Raw genomic sequence first — 12,616 nt, 5'->3', positions numbered from 1 at the left:
GTCTCACTCACTCTAATCCCAGCTACTTAGGAGGTGAGATGAGGAGGATCACCCTTGAAGACTAACCCTGGCAAAAAGTTAGCGAGACCTTGTTATAGCAGACAAGCTTGGTGGTGATGGTGTGTACCTCTAATGGCAGCTATGTGGGAGGGGGAGATTGGGAGGTATTACTGTCCGAGGCTGGCCTCAGGCAAAAAGGGCAAAAACAAAACAAAAAAACCCACCAAAGCGAAAAGGACTTATGTGGTAGAACACTTGCCTAGCAAGTTCAAAGCCCTGAGTTCAAACCCCAGTACTGGAAAAAAAAAAAAAAAAGATAAATAAGATAAAAAGCCCTTGGACTGGATTCAAAATATAGTATTTAGCACAGTCTGGAAAAAAAATGGAAGCAGTGATTCCAGTGTGAATATGTTTACTCAGATTAGTGTAAAATTTAGCTACGAATATTCATTAAGATGTTAGAAAGTTCTTAGAGTATTTATGCATATTCAGAGAGTACTCAAGAACAAGGAGTGCTTCTTCCTAGATTCTGTTTTCTGTTTATTTCAATCTTCTCCAGGAGCTGGAAGATTGTGAAATACTGACTCTTAAATAAAAGCATTTGCCTTTTTATTACCTCATTCTTTCAGCCCAAGTCACACATACATTCCCTCCCTATCTTGTAGTTACTATGTGGGAAAGAAACATGTTCCTAAAACTCCTGTCTGACAGCCAGTTCTAGTTATAAGTTCTAGTACCAGTCTCACCAGTCACTGGTGTGCTTTTCTGTCATCTCAGCTAGCCTTGCCCTGCCAAACGTTCACTACCACCTGTCTTTATGTTGAGAATATTATCTGTGTCCTGACACAGCAGGGCTTTTTGTGGCTCTTACCACTTTTCTACTATGCTTTTTTCATAGTGACTTATAAACTTGACATTTTTCATCATCAGATTAAATTTCTGGAGATCAGAGTTTTACTAACACATCATGCTGTGTCAAGCACAGTGTTGGCACTCAGGAAGTAATCTAGATTTTTTTTTAAGTTAAATTGTATTTGAGGGTAGAATCTAATACTGGTTCCTGGGGAAATGCAGAAAATATCTACTAACTAAACTTCATTATACAAGGCAGTCTCTATTCTTTAGTCTGCCTGCCTCACATTAAAAATGTGAGGTTCTGGCTTAATACTTGCCCTAAATTTGAAAATGTGGTTTTCTAAGTTTGTATAACTTTTAGTTCTAATCTATGGTTCCTCTCATTGTAGTTTCATGTCTGTCTGGCTACAAACAGGAAAAGGATATCCTCTGATGGTTTATTTGGGGAAGGCCAAGTCATCAGAAAATCACCTCAGACTGTCTGCCTCACCAAATTGTATTTACACATATATAGAGATTCGTTCATGTGACAGGAAAGGAAAACACACAGGAAGTTTCATAGTTGTCTTACTAGTTCTGTCACCAATATACTTTCTCCCCTGAGCTTAATTCATTTACCATCATCTTGCTGAGGGCTTACTGTATCCCATGTGTTGTTAAAAGGCCAGGGCTTAATCTGCTGCATACCCTTTCTTAATGAATATGGAAAATATTTTGATTCACATTTTTATACCAGCTTTTAATATTATCATACTAATAACCAAGGTTTCTGCTATTTTTTTTTTCTGGTTTTTCCCCTCTTTTACTTCAGTTTGGTTTGTCTTTATTGCCCTTTCTTTAAGTTTACTCATCTTCTTTATTAAGCTTCCCCATTTTTTCTTTATAAGAGTATGCTAGCTAGCTGTGAAATAGAACCAATAATGTATGACCCTGTCTTGGTCTATTCAGGCTACCATAACAAAATACCATAGACTGGGTAGCTTATAAGTGGTAGAAAATTATTTCTTGCAGTTTTGGAAGCTGGGAAGTCAAAGATCAAGGTGCTAGCAGATTCTTGAGGGTTCTCATAACCTAATTACTTTCTCATGATCTGATCACTTCCCAATGACTCCACTTCCTAATACCATTACTCTGGAGATTAGGATTTTGATATAAGAATTTTAGGGGATGAGGGTAAAGCACTCACCTAGTAAATGTATGGCCTTGAGTATGATCCCCAGCACTGCAAAAAAAGGGAAGAACAAAAAAACTTAAGGTGACACAGACATCCAGACCATAGTAGATTGATAAAAGCTACTTTGTCTAATCTTAAAGATCTCAAATTGTGTGTTCAGTCTGGATTGCTAACCAGCTACTATTTAAAGCTGTCCAGAAATCCAGAGGAAGTGTTGTCATGCATTTATAAAACAAAAATACTTTCAGTTGCTGGTGTCAGAGCCCTAACTTGAATTAATAGAAGCCAAAAAGAATCTATTGACGCACAGAAAAAGCATAAGCAGCTCTGGCCACAGAGAGCCTGGATGCTTGCTGGTGTGCCTACCCCTGCCTGTCTTTCAAGTTTGGCTGTCTGTGACTTGCTCGGTTTCTTCCCTTTCTTTCTCTGTGACCATCTCTGTCACAGATGTTCTTTGATCAGTGCATGACATTCTCTTTCTTTCTCTGTTTTGCATGCTTTATTTCTATTGCTTTACTGGTATTTGCCTTTCTGTCCCTTTCCATTTCTGCCTCTCTTGTTCATTGTCTCCTCCCCTTCTCTTTGTATCCATTCTATTTTTCTCCCACGACAGAAAAGCATTTCCACATGGTATAAACTATCTGCCCTGATTGTCTTCCAAGTCAGTAATCAGAGAAGAAAGGACACACTAACTCCAGTTATAAAAATCCAGAGAAAAATCCCTTCCTACCTTAGATTACATAGCTAGGGTACAGGGCACTGTTTCCCCTGGAATCTCTGGGTTTAAGATGGAGAAAAGCAGCAGTCTCCAAAAGAAGATAGAGCCTCTTTTAGTATTCACAACAGTAGATGACAAATATTTGGATGAAGCCCCTATCATCTTTACTAATACTCATATTTAGCATTGTGAAATTCCTGAGTGTTTATTTCTGTAACTGCTTTAATATTCATATTTTTCCATTTACAATGTGAATCTAATATATAATATTCAGAAATATTACCTAATACCTATTTTAAGACAATTTTATTTCAAACAGACACATTTATTATTTTCTGTGATTGACATTTTAATTTATAGTTTTTAAAAATCTACTAATTCTTTTAAAGATGTCTGGCACGAGTATGTGTCCAAAATTGTAGTTTTTAAGTCTGTGTTCATTTTGAAGATTACTTAGAATAATCTCAGTTTTGCACATGGTAAGATCCAACAATAAGGTATTGGGAAGTGATGGGTATTTGTTCAGTCCTTTGTGCTGGGTCTGTTGTAGTACTTCTCAGTACTATGCTATCATTTTTTAAACTTCTATTTTTAATTTACCTGATTACCTACCCTACTAGACTGTTTTAAGTCTCTATGATGAAAGAATAATGTCTTTCTTACAATACCCAGCACAGAGTAATGGGTCTTCATAAACTGGTTGTTATTATACTTTCTCTTTCTTACACTTCATATTTTAGAATGCTTTGTACTTTTAAGAAGCATTAACATATAAATGTACTTTGGAAACAGTTTTGTTTGTTTGTTTTGTTTGTTTGTTTGCAGTACTGGGGCTTGAACTCAAGGCCTATACCTTGAGCCACTCCACCAGCCCTTTTTTTGTGATGGGTTTTTTTTCAAGATAGGGTCTTGCAAACTGTTTGCTCAGGCTGGCTTTAAAGCTTGATCCTCCTGATCTCTGCCTCCTGAGTAGCTAGGATTACAGGCATGAGCCACTGGCACCCAGTTTGGAAACAGTTATTAATATGTCTAGTGGTGATTTGTTTCCTAACCATTTTATACTCGCCAGCTCATACTTATCATCTAGATGTCATAATGTGAAAATATGAGCCTATATTTTGGGCATTATATAAATAATGTATTTGTATAATAATGTAATTGTATAAATAACTATAATTTCTTTGGGGTTAGTTTGTTTTTGTTTTTGTTTTTTGGTTTGGTTTTTTTGTGGCACTGGAGTTTGAACTCAGGGCCTCATGGTTGCTAGGCAGGCACTCTTACTGCTTGAGCCACTCCAGCAGCCCTTCATTGTTTTCTTAATACAGCAGTGTTGCCTACTGTTTTTATAATATTTGGAAGGGGCTAGTTTGGGATAATTCAAGCTGTGACATACAACATCTTTTACATGAAATGGTAGTGATTGAGATTTCTTTCTGTAGGCTACAGAGAGTGAGGTAGGAGATGTAGATTTAACACGTCTTCCAGAGGGAACTGTTGATTCTGAGGATGAAGAAGAGGAAGAGGAAGAGATTGATCGAACAGATCCATTGCAGGGGCGAGATCTAGTTCGAGAATGTCTTGAAAAAGAACCAGCAGACAAAACTGATGATGACATTGGTAAGAAATAAGTCTGTTCATATAAGAATTTGTAACAATTTTTATATAGTTACCTGTTGCTCCTTAACGAATTATGCAAAAACATAATGGCTTTAAAACAACTTAGATTTATTATTCTGTAGTTTTTGTGGGTCAGGAATTCAAGAGCACTTAGCTGGATAGTTCTGGTTCAGTATCTCTTCTGAGGGGATGGTTAGAATGTCCACAGAGGCTGTAATTTGTACAAGACCTCAGTTCCTCATCCTATAGGGCCCTTCATTGCCTGCTTCCATGCCTTACTACATGGCAGTAGACTTCCCCCAAGGCAGGTACTCCAAGGGAGAATTAAGACAGAAGCCACGATGTCTTTTATGATTTGACCTCAGGATGACACATCATCACTCTGTCAAACTCTGTTACACCAAGCAACCCTGATACAATATTTGGGAGAGGACTGTACAAGGATATGAATATCAGGAGGCCTGGATCATTGAGGCTGCCACAGTTCATAAAATAAAAACTTTGATTGCACTAAACTGATTCCCCTTCATTCATGTCCATAAGATATTTAAAACATAGTGCAGCAATGTCCTGTGATATTGATGTTACCTTCTAGTCATTTCTATCAATGCTTCTAGCTAACTGCTTATGTGTGTTTCTCCCATATATATATTTATATATATATCTTTATCATTCATGTATCTATTTCAGAGAATGGCCTAAGGAACCCATAGACAATTACTAGTTAAAGACAATTACCTAGTTGATTTGACAAATCTCCAGGTAGAATTCACATTTATTATTCACTAATTTAATTATGTACTGACATTTATTAATAGCATTTAAAAAAAGAAAAACAAAACTCTAGCCTGGTAATATTAGACAGAAGGCTTTTTCACTAATCTATTAGTTCAAAGGATATCACTAAACTTCACCACTATAGATGGGCATCTCAAACTAGGCAAATTAGATGAACTGTCCAGCTTTATCTGAACCTGTATAGTTTCTTACCTCTGTCTTGTGAATTCTGCTATCTTCCAACATGCCCATATTTATATGTGAGTCTGACTATATATGTAAACTAAATGATTTTTTTAAATCAATAGTCATGTCATATCTGGGTTTCTCTTCTTTAGTAGCATAAATTCATAAGTTGGTTAGCAAATTGGGTATTGTGGATTTCATAGCATGTTTAAGGTATCCTTTCTGGTCTTCATACTAATATTTCTGTTTCTTATAGAACAGTTACTTGAGTTTATGCACCAGCTCCCTGCTTTTGCGAACATGACTATGTCTGTAAGGAGAGAGCTCTGCTCAGTGATGATTTTTGAAGTGGTGGAACAGGCTGGAGCTGTTATTCTGGAAGATGGGCAAGAGGTAGGTTAGCAAATAACACATATTATTCAATATCAATACCAATGTTTACTAATTTTACTTTAGAAGAATTAATTTCCATAAGTTTATATAAATCCTGACTTTTGAATTTTAAACTGTTTTAAATGAATACAGAGTTTGGGATAGTTATAATTACTGAAGAGATACATTTTTTATTTTGCTTTGCTGTGTTCAAAGTTAACATACAATTATCTGTTTTAAAAGATTCTTAAAACCTTTGTTTTTCTCTATAGCTTGACTCATGGTATGTTATTTTAAACGGCACTGTAGAAATTAGTCATCCAGATGGAAAAATTGAAAATCTCTTCATGGGAAACAGTTTTGGGATTACTCCTACTCTGGATAGGCAGTACATGCGTGGAATTGTCAGGACTAAAGTAGATGATTGTCAGGTAAGCAGATACTCTTGCTTGTTAGATATAAAATGGCTGAAACTTTTTTTTTCTTCCTCAAAATTAAATACCATTATTTGAGGATTAGGAGTTTCCATAGCATGTATTTAATAAAGGAAACTACATTTTATATCTGCCTCAAATATTCGTGAGAGAATGCTAGTTTGTCTGAGCGCTGGAAACCTGACATTAGCAAGCTCAGAGTCTTTATTTTTAAAAAGGAAAGAAGTAGGAACTTCTGAGTTGTTTGTTTCTGACTTACTCCTGCTTTGTGTTTTCTTTGCAAAGTGTCCATTTTGAGAGAAGTAGATGTTCACTTCTCCTTTTTAGAACAGAATGCGGGAGGATTTGACTTCTTTGGTCGTTTTTTGTATAAATTTTTTCACCTTGATTTTTGTTAAGGATTAAAGGAATTGAATGAAAAAGAGCTGATGCCACTTGATTTCTTGCCTTTGTACTCTGCCTTGGTGCACAGTGATATAGTTATGTACTACAGGTTCATTAATTGTCCCCATGTTATTCTTGGACAGTTTGTCTGCATAGCCCAGCAGGATTATTGGAGAATTTTAAATCATGTGGAAAAAAATACCCACAAAGTTGAGGAAGAGGGAGAAATTGTTATGGTGCATGAACACCGTGAACTAGACCGCAGCGGGACCAGGAAAGGACACATTGTAATCAAGGTGGGTATTTTTACTTATTATTCTAGACATTAATAGCTTTACTCAAAGCTTTTATCTTACTTTAATAAAGATTTGAACCACTTTTGAGTAATGCAGGATAATTTGCTAGCATTTTGGAATCTAATTTAAATAAATATCTTGACTCTCTTGCCTTTTTCCAAGCTGGTTTTTTACGTATTTTAATGATGAAAGGATAACTTACTGCCATTTAATATCCATATGAACACATTGTTATTTTTATAATACACTGATCAAAGTATTCTTTCTCAGATTGCATTTTATAATCCATTGATAGTGGGAGTTGGTCTCATCAAAAGATAGCAAGCAATATTTAGGTAAAATTCAAGGACCAACCACAAAAACAAAAGGAGTCTGAGATAAAGATACAGACACTTGCCAAGTCTCCATAGTGTTGATACAGCATTGACTTGTTTGAACCCTGTTTTCTTAATTGAAAAATGAGGGCTAAGTGAGGTAAATCAAAAGCTTTTGCACAATTACAGAGTCTATTTTCCTTCCTCTGAGTCCTGCCATCCCCTACTCTTGCCTTCCTCCTCCTCCTTATCTCTTTGAAAACTTCTGCATATAAAATAGAGCAATTACAGTCAGAATAGAAGACATAATACATAACTATCTCTTTTTAAGTGTGTCATTGTTAGTGGCAAATGGATTGATTTAATAGTAGGAGGGAGATAAATCAGTTCTTCCTTGAGAGTTAGACTCTTCCTCAGACCTGTCTCTTCCTAAACTGTTGAGTATTAAGCTTTGTATGTAGAAAAGATGGACTGCCATAGGCAGGGGTGCAGGGGTAACTCCTGTTTTTAGATAATTTCAAACTTGCAGAAAAGTTGCAAGAACAGTACAGAAAGCTCTCTAAGTGAGATTCTCCTCCTTTTAATATTTCATTGTATTTGTTCCTCTATCATCAGTCTTTTTGAACCATTTGAGAACACCCTGCAAATGTGATGCCTCATCACTCCTAAATATTTCATATATAGTTCCTAAAAAACAAGAACACTTTACTACATAAGCATAATAGAATTCTCCAAGCTAGGAAGAAAACATTTCTAAAATAAAATCATTCAATTCAAAGACCCTGTTAGTTTTTTCACTAATAGTTGCAACATTGTTACTTTTCCATTTCTGATGCTGGATCTCATTCAGGACCATAGTTGCATTTAGTTGTCATATCACTTCCTTCTACTCCAGTTCTTAGTCATGTCCCCAGCAGACTTAAAGAACACAGGTCTTCTGTCTTGTAATATTAACCTTTACCTAGATCTGCCCACCATTTTTCATGACCAAACTCAAGACATGCTTTCAAGAAAGGAATTCCACAGAAATGATGATGTGCTCTTAGTGCATCACATCAAAGGGTACACAATGTTGACCTGTCCCACAACTGATGAAACTAACCTTCATTACCTGGTTCATGTTGGTATGTGTTTGCCAGGTTTCTTCACTATAAAGTCACCATTTGATTCTTTGTAATGAATACCTGGTGGAGAGGTGTTCTGAGATAATGTATTACCCTCAAATATGTAGTTTGTGGATAGTAACAACTAGGTGCAAATCTCTACTCACCAGTTTTTACTACCATTGACTACTCCTGCCTGAAATGGCATTATCTTAGTTCCACAGTTTCTTCTATGTTTATTAGCTGTCATTCTTTAAGGATTAGCTTTCTATTATTTATATTAATATAGATTTATGTGTTATATTACCTTACTATCAGTATTATTCTAATGCTGAAATTGTCTGAGTTGTGGTCAGTGAATCCCTCTTTAGGCTGACTCCTGTATTTTTTTAGAATGTCCCATCCTTTGAGCACTTCCTTATCATCTGACAAATAATAAGACTCATCATGAACTTTTTTTTTTTGCAGTACTGGGCCACTCCACCATCCCTTTTTTTGAAGGGTTTTTTTGAGCTAGAGTCTTGCAAACTACTTGCCCAGGCTGGCTTCAAACCGCCATCCTCCTGATCTCTGCCTCCTGAGTAGTTAGGATTATAGGCATGAGCCACTGGTGCCTGGCTGGTCATAAACATTTTGTACTCCAGCTTGGAAATCATTCATTTCTCCAGAGAGCCCATGATCTTTGTAGTGGAGGATAGCATTTATAAACCAAGATCTAGGCACTCACCATAAAATATATTTTATATAATATTAAATAATATATAATACATAGATATATACATATATATAGCTATTGAGGGAGCATTGTTTTTAGAGCCTCTAAACAGACATAGCTAAGAAATGTATGTATGTACATTTATTGCAAATATATACACATCTTTGAGATTGATGCCTTATCACTTGGCCACTATGCCTGACTATATATACATCTATAACTTTATCTGTATGTATTAAGCACCCATGAGTTCATACTCATAACCTGTGGTCTCTTTGTCCCCTAAATTATATGAAAAACCTTACCCCTGACTTCCTCATACCTTACTAGCAGTGGGTACCTTTAAAAAAAGTTTTGTAAATAAGTGCATTGTTAGTATTGATATATGTTTACTATATACTTACTCTGAACAATAAATTGTTTGAATGAATGCAGCAAATTAAAGTTTGGAGTTTGGGCAACAGTTCGTTTTGTTTTGTTTGTAGTACTGGGGATTGAACCCAGGTCCACCTGCATGCTAGGCAAGTACTCTACCACTTGAGTGGCACACACCCCCACCCATTCTTGTTTATATTTTGCTTTTGAGATCCAATCTTGTTAACTTTGCATGGACCAGCCTCAAAATCACCACTCTCCTGCCTCTGCCTCTTGAATAGCTGGGATTACAGGCATACACCACCACGAACAGTAGGTTTTTATATCACATCAGGTTTATTTCAAAAAAAGTTGCAAAGGCTAATTTTTAATGTTGGTTGAAAAGCTCAAAGAGGAGCAATATTTTCATTTCTTTTAATAAATTTGGAGACAGGTAATCATTTAAAACTCTGAATGTAAAAACTGTCTACATGACTTCTGGTTCCCCCCAAGATGAAAAATTAGCAGGGAGAAACTATCTGTTCAATGAAGTAACTACAGTAAAACTGGCCATTTTAAATTGATGTATTAAGGAGAGAATTTGATGTGGATTAATTTTGAAACAAAGTTTGCTTGCTTGCTCTCTTGCCTCCTTTCTTTTATTTTGTTTGATTCTCGATCTTCCACTTCTGTTATGTGCCTCCATTTGTTACAGCCCACATGAGGTAAGTCAGTAAAAACAGGTATAGCTGGATAAATGCTGTTTGGTCCTTACTCCTTCACCTTTTCTCACTCTAAACTCCTAGGCACTTCTGAATTACAACCTAAAGTGACTACCTCCTCCCAGTGATAAGGGTTTAAAGGAAGCTACTTTTGAAACTTGTCTAAGGGAATGGCTGGCTACAAAGGGGACTAATCAATAGGAGTTACTGGATTCCTCTTTATTTTCTAATCCTTCCTGCCATTTTAGGCAACACCTGAACGTCTCATCATGCATCTAATAGAAGAACATTCCATTGTGGACCCAACTTACATAGAAGATTTCCTGTTAACTTACAGGACATTTCTTGAAAGCCCTTTGGATGTTGGAATCAAGCTGTTGGAATGGTTTAAAATTGACAGCTTAAGGGATAAGGTAGGTTTTATAATACCCAGGGCATAAAAGTGATTTCAGCCTTTTAATTTTATTAACACAGCCTTTTGCAGTTGGTAGGTTAATGTTTATTTTGATGAAAAAAATTCAGTCACCTAAAAACTTAGTACGTCAGCAAAGACATCTCACTGCTTACTTACCTTTATGACAGAGTAGCCTGTTAAAAGTGAACATGAACCTTAAAAGGTGTGATATAGCTGTAAATTTCAGGAAACCTGATAATATTTTAGAATTTGGTAGATCAAAAAATATTATAAAATAGATTAATAAACTTTTTAAAAGAGGGCTTAGATGGTTTTTAAGCCTCAGAATGAAAATATCTTAATTTTTCTGAGTTACAGACTTATAGTCATTTGTTGAAAAGCTTCTCAAATCCTTGTTTATCCCTCCTAATTTAAACTTCCTTTGAGTAATTTTTTGCATTAAACATTGTTTGCTGTCTTAAATTATTTTACCTTATTTCATGGGGTATATTTGCATAGTTAGTGGAAAGACTAGTGATACTTCAGTAAATTGGTAGGAAGTAAGTTGTTTTAAGAAAGTAAAAAGCCTGGTGTGTCTTTGTCATTTATATTTTAAAGGAAAATAAGTTGGATGTGGATAGACCATGAAATTCTATTATTTAGGAGATTAAAGTGTCCAAAACTAGTCTTGCCCTTCCCCACCTCCTTTTCTGGAATTAATTATAGTTATTTCAGTTGCTGAGAAAACAAAGGTATACTTAGAGAATGAACAAAAACATGATGTACAAATAACTAGAAATCCACATGTAAGGAAGTGAATTGGACCCTTATACCATCTACAAAAATTTACTCAAAATAGATGAAAGACCTAAAGTTTAAAACTAATATTCCTAGAAGACAGAAATTTAGTGATGGTTTTTCAGATATGACACGCAAAGTATAAGTAGGAAAAGAAAAAATAGGTATTTTTTCAACTATTATGAATATTACAGGATTTTATCAAAATTACAATCTTTTATGCATCAGAGAACACTATCAGGAGTTAGATGTGTGGCTCAAGTGGTAGAGTTCCTGCCTAGCAAGCATTGTGGCCCTTGATGCCCCTACCCACCCCCAAAAAAAGCACCACTATCAGGGAGCACAAAAAAATCACATCTCTGAAAAGAGTAGAACTCTTAAAACTGAACAACAAAAGATAAGCAACACAATTATAAAATGGACAAAGGTCTTCAATAAACATTCCTCCAAAGAAAGTACTTGAATGGCCAGTAAGCACATGTAAAAGATGTCTAACATTATTAGTCATAGGAAAATGAAACCCAAAACTACAGTGAAAGCCGTATGTAATAGTGTATGCCTACAGTTCTAGCACTCAGTTGGCTGAGGCAGGAGATTTTAGAGTTACAGGCTAGCTTAGGCTACGTAGTGAATTTGACATCAGCTTGGACATAGTGAGACCCTAACTCAAAACATAGCACCACAATGAAGTACAACTTCCTACCCACTAAGGATGCTTTTTAAAGAGAAGACAGAAAATAGCAACGTTACCAAGGATACCATCTCTCACACACACATAACATTGATGATGGAAAGGTAAAATGGTATAAACTCTGGGAAACAATATGGCAGTTCTTCAAAAAGTTAAACATAGATCACCCACATAACCCACATTAGAAAATCCTTGTGTGTACTGCGGAAGGCAAAAGGCTTAGCCATGAAGCTCAGTCTTGTTTAGTTCTGGACATGCTTTTGATAAGAAGTGCCTCTTAAAACCATATGCTAAAAAAAGTCAAATACCTAGGTGTAAACCTAACAAAGGATATGAACGACCTTTAAAAGGAAAACTATACACTTCTGAAGAAAGAGATTGAGGAAGACTATAGAAAGTGGAGAGATCTCCCATGCTCATGGATTGGTAAAATCAACATAGTAAAAATGTCAATACTCCCAAAAGTAATCTACACGTTTAATGCAATTCTCATCAAAATTCCAATGGCATTCATTAAAGAGATTGAAAATTCTACCATTAAATTTATCTGGAAACACAAGAGGCCACGAATAGACAAGGCAATACTCAGTCAAAAGAACAATGCAGGAGGTATCACGATACCTGACTTCAAACTATATTACAAAGCAATAACAATAAAAACAGCATGGTACTGGCACAAAAACAGACATGAAGACCAGTGGAACAGAATAGA

At 35.8% G+C, this 12,616-nt stretch overlaps 1 protein-coding gene across 9 annotated transcripts in view; it reads left to right on the top strand.

Moving 5' to 3' along the window:
- The window catches only part of Rapgef6 (Rap guanine nucleotide exchange factor 6), a 194,136-nt gene that overhangs the window by 107,134 nt on the left and 74,386 nt on the right, over positions 1-12,616 (top strand). For all 9 annotated transcript variants that reach the window (XM_074057169.1, XM_074057172.1, XM_074057168.1 and 6 more), the window contains 5 exons: positions 4,187-4,364; positions 5,584-5,720; positions 5,972-6,130; positions 6,661-6,813; positions 10,270-10,434. In XM_074057169.1, the coding sequence (XP_073913270.1) occupies positions 4,187-4,364; positions 5,584-5,720; positions 5,972-6,130; positions 6,661-6,813; positions 10,270-10,434 (792 nt within the window). The remainder of the gene's footprint in view (positions 1-4,186; positions 4,365-5,583; positions 5,721-5,971; positions 6,131-6,660; positions 6,814-10,269; positions 10,435-12,616) is intronic.

Source organism: Castor canadensis, chromosome 16 (assembly GCF_047511655.1).
Source record: "Castor canadensis chromosome 16, mCasCan1.hap1v2, whole genome shotgun sequence".
NCBI lineage: Eukaryota > Metazoa > Chordata > Mammalia > Rodentia > Castoridae > Castor > Castor canadensis.
This window is presented reverse-complemented; position numbering and strand designations above follow the sequence as displayed.